At 36.5% G+C, this 6,682-nt stretch overlaps 1 protein-coding gene across 1 annotated transcript in view; it reads left to right on the top strand.

Moving 5' to 3' along the window:
* LOC103198627 (transmembrane serine protease 11D) overlaps positions 1-6,682 on the top strand; it is a gene marked incomplete at its 5' end in the record, with an annotated part of 47,961 nt that overhangs the window by 16,219 nt on the left and 25,060 nt on the right. Inside the window, one exon of the mRNA XM_007942801.2 lies at positions 6,363-6,520. Coding sequence (XP_007940992.2) covers positions 6,363-6,520 — 158 coding nt within the window. The remainder of the gene's footprint in view (positions 1-6,362; positions 6,521-6,682) is intronic.

Genomic DNA, 6,682 nt, shown 5'->3' with positions numbered 1-6,682 from the left:
AAATGGTGTTACTTTTACATGCTGTCTAGTCAGCTCCAACTCATAAAGACCCATAAACAACAGAATGAAATACTGCCTGCTCTTGCACTATCCTCACAATCTTTGCTATGCTTGAGCCCATTATTGCAGCCACTAGTCAATCCATCTCATTGAGGGCCTTCCCCTTCTTCACTGACCTTCTACTTTATCAAGCATGATATCCTTCTCCAGGGAATGGTCCCTTCTGACAACATGATGAAAGTAGGTGAGATGAAGTCTGGCCAGTCTCACTTCTAAGGAGCATTCCATATGCACTTCTTCCAGGACAGATTTGTTCATTCCTCTGACAGTCTATGGCATTTTCATTCCTCTGACAGTCTATGGCATTTTCAGTATTCTTTGCCAACACCGTAATTCAAAGGTATCAACTCTTCTATGATCTTCCTTATTCACTGTCCTGCTTTCACATGCATATGAAGTGATTGAAAATACCATGGTTTGGGTTAGGCATGCCTTAGTGTTCAAAGTGACATCTTTACTCTTAAACATTTTAAAGAGGTCTTTTGCAGGAGATTTTCCCAGTGCAATATGAAGTCTGATTCCTTGGGTGTTGACTGATCCAAGTAAGATGAAATCCCTGGCAACTTCAATTTTTTTGTCCATTTATCATGATGTTGCTTATTGGTCCAGTTGTGAAGATTTTTGTTTTCTTTATGTTGAGTTATAATCCATATTGAAGACTGTACTCTTTGATTTTCATCAGTAAGTGCTTCAAGTCATCTTCACTTTCAGCAAGCAAGGTTATATCATCTGTATATCACAGGATGTTAGTGATTCTGTCTCCAATCCTGATGCCACATTCTTCTTCATATGGTCCAGCTTCTCAGATTATTTGTTCAGCATAGAGATTTAATAAGTATGGTGAAAGGATACTACCCTGATGTACACCTTTCTTGCTTTTATACCATGCAGTATTCCTTTGTTCTCTTCAAACGTTAGCCTCTAGATCTATGTACAAGTTACTCGCGAGAACAATCAAGTATTCTGGAATTCCCATTCTTCTCAACGTTATCCATACTTTTTTATGAACTAAACAGTCAAATGCCTTTGCATAGTCAATGAAACACAGGTACACATCTTTCAGGGACTCTTTGCTTTTAGTCAATATGCATATGATACCAGCTATGATATCCCTTGTTCTACATCCTCTTCTGAATCCAGCTTGCATTTCTGGCAGTTCCTTGTCAATATACTACTGCAACCATTTTTTAATTATCTTCAGCAAGATTTTACTTGTGTGTGATGTTAATGATATTTTTGAAAATTTCCTCATCCTGTTGGATAATCTTTCTTTGGAATGGGCACAAATATTGATCTCTTCCAATCAGTTGGCTAGGAGCTCTGGTAGCATAGTGCCTATGTCACTTGACTGCTAATCAGAAGGCTGGTGGTTCAAACCCACCAGCGTCTACTCGGAAGGAAGGTTGGGCAATCTACTTCTGTAGTGATACTTCCTTGGAAACCCAAGGAGGGGTTGCTATGAGTCAGGTCCAACTCGATGGCACATAACAACAACAACAATCAATTGGCCAGGTAGCTGTCTTCCAGATTTCTTGGCATAAAATAAGTAAGCACCTCTAGTGCTTACTTGTTGAAACACCTCAGTGGATATTCCTGGAATCTTGCCTTTTTTTTTTTTTTTTGCCAGTTCCTTCGGTGTACCTTGGAATTCTTCCTTCAATACCATTGGTTCTTGATCATATGCTACCTTCTGAAACATTTGGACAATCAGCTAATTCTTTTTGGTACAGTAATTCTGTGTATTCCTTCCATCTTCTTTTGATGCTTCATGAATCTGTCAATATTTTGCCCACAGAATCCTTCAAATCTTCAAATAGAGGTCTGAATTTCTTCTTCAGTTCTTTCAGCTTGAGAAATGCCGAACATGTTCTTCCCTTTTAGCTTTCTCACTCCAGGTCTTTGCATATTTCATAGTAATTGGCTTTGTCTTCTCAAACTGTTCTTTTAATGTGTTACCTACTTTTGAAATCTTAGTATTAATCTTCTGGATTTCTACTTGTTTTTGTATGGTTTCTAATTTTTCATTTATTTTGTTAGCTCCTTGTATGGTTTTCTTAAATTGTTCTAGAATTTTGTATGTGTTTTCCTTGATTTTGTCAGTGTTTTGTTTGATTTGTTTCTCAATTCATTAACAGTAACTAAATAGAATTCTTTTTCTGAATTCCTTATCAGGTAGTTTCAATGCTCCTCTTCCTCAGGGGAATTTCTAGGCTGTATTTTGGTCCCTGGTTTGTACTAACTCATCTTGCCTCTTTGTGTGAACTGGATGGTTAATTGTCTCTAAGACATTGTGATGTCATTGTATTTATATTTAATTGGTGACTGTATGTTGGTGTGATTTGCTCAGGTTTTTGTTTTTTGCTTTACTTTGTTTTGATATATCTAGGTGAGCAGGGCTATTATGATACTCTATTTGCTATTTTGGTAGCATTTAGGCATTCATTACCTGTCTCCTGGTGGGTATGATAAAGGATGAGAATGAGTGCATAGATCTCTATTAGCTATTCATGAAGACCTGTTGAGGGTGAGTTGGGCTGGTTTTGGCTGTTGTCTATCTTTGAGTGGTGCAGCAGCAGGTGGTGCCCCTCACAGTGAGTGGGGCTTAGGAGGTACAGGTGTGGCTGGTTCATCTGGGCACAACTGCTTTCTCATCATCAGCCACCAATGCGGTTGCCTATGCAGTCCTTGGCAACCAGAGCCAATTCTTAGGTTGCTGCCTAGATCTGAACACCACTGCAGATATTTGAATTAGCCACACCATCAGGACAGGCTCTGTCCACAGTCCACAGCTCTGTTTGTCTCCTTATTTGCTGTTTTCATTCAGGTTCTTCTACTAGTCAGTATTAAATGCACTTCTTTAACCCTCCCTTCAAAATTCAGAGTTCCAGGATTATTTTCTGTATCTGTTTCAATTGACTTCTCATTTCTTTGTTGTAGAGAGTCTGAATGGCTTGTCTGTTTATTCCAGTATTTTGCCAGAAGTCTCTTTTAATGCCTTCTTACATTATGCACATCTTACCATTTCCTTTGTTCTATTTTTTGTCTTGTAGCTAATTCCCTAAATCTGAGTTCTGTTTCCTTCTTAATGAAGTATTCCCTTTATAAATTCTTTTACAAGAGCACATAAGTGATAAACTGTTTCTTCTAAAAAAGTTTTGTCTAAAAAATTTTCTTCTTAGCTTTATTATATAGTTTAGTATGGATATAAAATTCTAAGTTTATAGCTCTTGTCTCTCAGTACTTTAAAGACATAATTATATCCTGGCATCCTTTATTGTGACTAAAAAGTCCCATCAGTCAAAATGTTCTTTTGTAGCTAGAATTTTCTTCTTATTGTTTGAAAATCCTCTCTTTGGTGTTCTGAGTTTTATGATGATGTGTTTACGAGAATTTTCTTTTGTTTGTTGTTCTTCAGATTCACTATTATCCAAAGCTTCATGTCTTTATTAATTCTGGATAATTCTTAGTATCTCTTATTTCAAGCTTCTTAACATTTCTTGATCTGTTTCATCTCTTTACGTGTCATTCTGTGTAATTTCTTCATCTCTATCTTCAGGACACGGATTTCTGTTCAGCTTTATCTAATATTCTGTATAACCTGCCCATTGAATTTTTAATTTCAATAACTATGTTTTCTTGTCTGCAAACCCTATTTGTTTCTTCTGAAGATCTGCTTGATCTTTTTAAATAATGTCCTACACTTTCTCATAGTTATTGTTCCTTTTATGTCATTGATCATTTTAAGTGTAGTTATCTGACTATCTGTTAAATATTATTATGAGGCATTTTTGAGGATGCACTTCTTGCTCTGCTGATTCTAGTTCATGATGGATTGTTTACCCTTAGGATTGTATGTTTATCTTTAACTTCCCTTCATTAGTGGGAATCTATGAATCTTTGGTTTAAAATTAATATTTCCAGAGCATTTGCTTCTATCAGACACAATAAAAAGATAAAGAACAGTTGGATCATTTTTTGGCAAGGGTGGGTAATTTCTTAGCTTAGGGGATCTAGAATCATGCAGGTAACATTAAAGCAAATCTAAAGCATCACTACAGCCAAGTCTATGATTATGAATGTTCAGAAGAAACTCTTTACTTTTTTGTATTCAGAACTGAACCTCTGAGTTGGATAAATTATTTTTTAATTGTATGAGATGATGAACATATTTTTTTTCTTTGTAATCCATCCTTTTACTGATGGTTTTTTGAGAATCCTGACCACATTTTCAAGCCACAAATCCACCTGCCTATTTTACAGTAGCCCCAAACCTCATCTCTAATCTATGTAAATGCTGAAATGCAGGCCTGTTGGGTATTCTAGAGTTTACCCTTATAATATTTAGGTTCTTCTTTATTTTTGGTCGTCATGCATTTCCTTTACTTTCATGTGACTTCACCTTTGCATTTTGAGAGTTATTTATTATATTTTATCTAGCACTTCTAGTTGTTTTATATGGGAAGGTTTTCAAGTTATTTAGACATCCATGTTACTAGAAATAAAAGTTATAAATACCTTCTCAGGGTCTTTTTCTCCATCTAGACTTCAGGATCCATGAGAATGACAATTACCTATCTTTGTTACAGATAAGTTCTGAATTTTAGAAAAGTGTCTAGCACAATAAGGTGCTTATTTAATATTTGCTAAAATATATTAAATTAGTACCTAGAATAAATATTAAGTTAAAACTGGCAAATGAGATAGGAGGGGATAGCCTACAGTTGGGAAAAAGAAAAAAAAAAAAAAAAAGATTCCACAAACAGAAATATGAGAGCATCAAAAATAAACTTGTAGCATAGTGCCTAAGGCACCTGACTGCTAACCAGAAGTCTGACAGTTCAAACCCACCAGCCACTCCTTGGAAGGAAGGTTGGGCAATCTACTTCCCAGTGATACCACCTCAGAAACCCAAGGAGGGGTCACTATGAGTCAAGTCCAACTCAATGGCAAATAACAGCAACAACAACAGTGAGCATTATTATCTTACTACAGTCCAGAAATAAAGGCAGCCAATTTCAGGAGGAATCACTTATATAGCAATTTACATGAAAGAAAGTAGAAATTATCTAGTTATTCTGTAATGATATCCTTTAATCAAAGTATCAAGGCTTATTGTCAGGAATGTGGGTAGTTAACTGAAACGAGAAATAAAATATTAATATAGACTACCAAAGTTAAAATTTACATTTTAGGCAGAAAAATAGGTTTAGGTAGTGGAAAATTGAGTCTCTCACATAAATATGGAATCTCAACAAGTTATAAGTTTTTTTAATGAGAAGAGTTTTTAAAAGTATATTTCTGAAGTCTAATAATGACTAATACACTGTACTTTCTATAATGTTAGGCACTCTTCCAAAAATTCTGAATATATTAACTTATATGGTATTTATTGTAAGTCATTTTAAATATGAAGAAACTTAGTGTTCTGGTTACCTAGTGCTCCTCTGACAGGAATATACCACAAATGGGATGGCTTGAACCAACAGGAGTTTATTCTCTTACAGTTTGGGAGGCTAGAAGTCCAAGTTCAAAGTGCCAGCTCTAGGGGCTGTGTGAAAGCCCCTCGACCTTGGGCTTCAGCTCTGCCTCTTGCACACAGCCCACTGAAGCTAGAGGCATCTCTTCACTCAGGCAGCTACTGGCTGCTGAGACTAACAAGCCCAAGGTCGACAAACAAAATGGCACAGTCTTGATGTTACCAAACCACATGGCAGGCCATTGATTCAAGTCCATTGAAAGTCCCAAGCTGGGCAGAGCATGGCAGACTTTTGAGCAACGACGTGGCTACATGCAAGCTTAAAGCATGCCATAAGCTTCTCCTTATATACAGGGAGCAGACCACATCCCTAAAGCAGCTACTCAGCTGCTCACAGTAGATGGACCATGGAGTTGATTACCAGTCTCATCATAGGGAATAGTGCATCCAGCTGCCATCCACTCTACCAAGGCCAGCCAAGTTGATACACAAAATTAAGTACCACACTTAGATACAGAACACCTAAGAAACTTAAATCACTTACCCAAAGTCACACAGTAAATGGAAGAGCTGATATTCAAACTCTGGCATATTCACTTCAAAGTTAGGTTATGTTGTATGATGAGTATAATGTACTGTGCATTGAAGTCAGATTTGTGGGGTAGCATTGTGAAATATCATCACATATACAAATATAGTTATTTGAGTCAGTTCAACATAAAATTATGCTATTCATTTTTTTAAAAGTCTTAACCAAGAGGGACACATAACAGCAGAAAATTATCATAGTTATCTTTTTTTAAAAAAATATCTTTATGGTCCATAGGCAAGGTGGTAGTGGCGTGATAGCAGATGTTGTCATGAAGTTTAAATTCACTAGAAGTAGCAATGGAGCATCAATGAAAAGTAAAATTGAGTCTGTTTTACACCAAATGCTGAATAACTCTGGAAACTTGGAAATAAATCCTTTTACAGAGATAACACGTAAGTACCATTTTTATATGCCACTTTATTTCAATATATCCCTTAATTTCACTACTTCTAATTCACATTGTAAAGGAGCTCTGGTAGCATAGTGGCTAAGACACTTGCTTGCTAACCAGACGGCTGGCGGTTCAAACCCACCAGCCACTCCTCGGAAGGAAG

The sequence above is a fragment of the Orycteropus afer genome, unplaced genomic scaffold (assembly GCF_000298275.1).
Source record: "Orycteropus afer afer isolate SDZICR_OR568_19922 unplaced genomic scaffold, OryAfe1.0 scaffold00098, whole genome shotgun sequence".
In the NCBI taxonomy this organism is placed as follows: domain Eukaryota; kingdom Metazoa; phylum Chordata; class Mammalia; order Tubulidentata; family Orycteropodidae; genus Orycteropus; species Orycteropus afer.
Note: the sequence above shows the minus strand (reverse complement) of the source record. Positions and strands in the feature narration are given on the sequence as shown.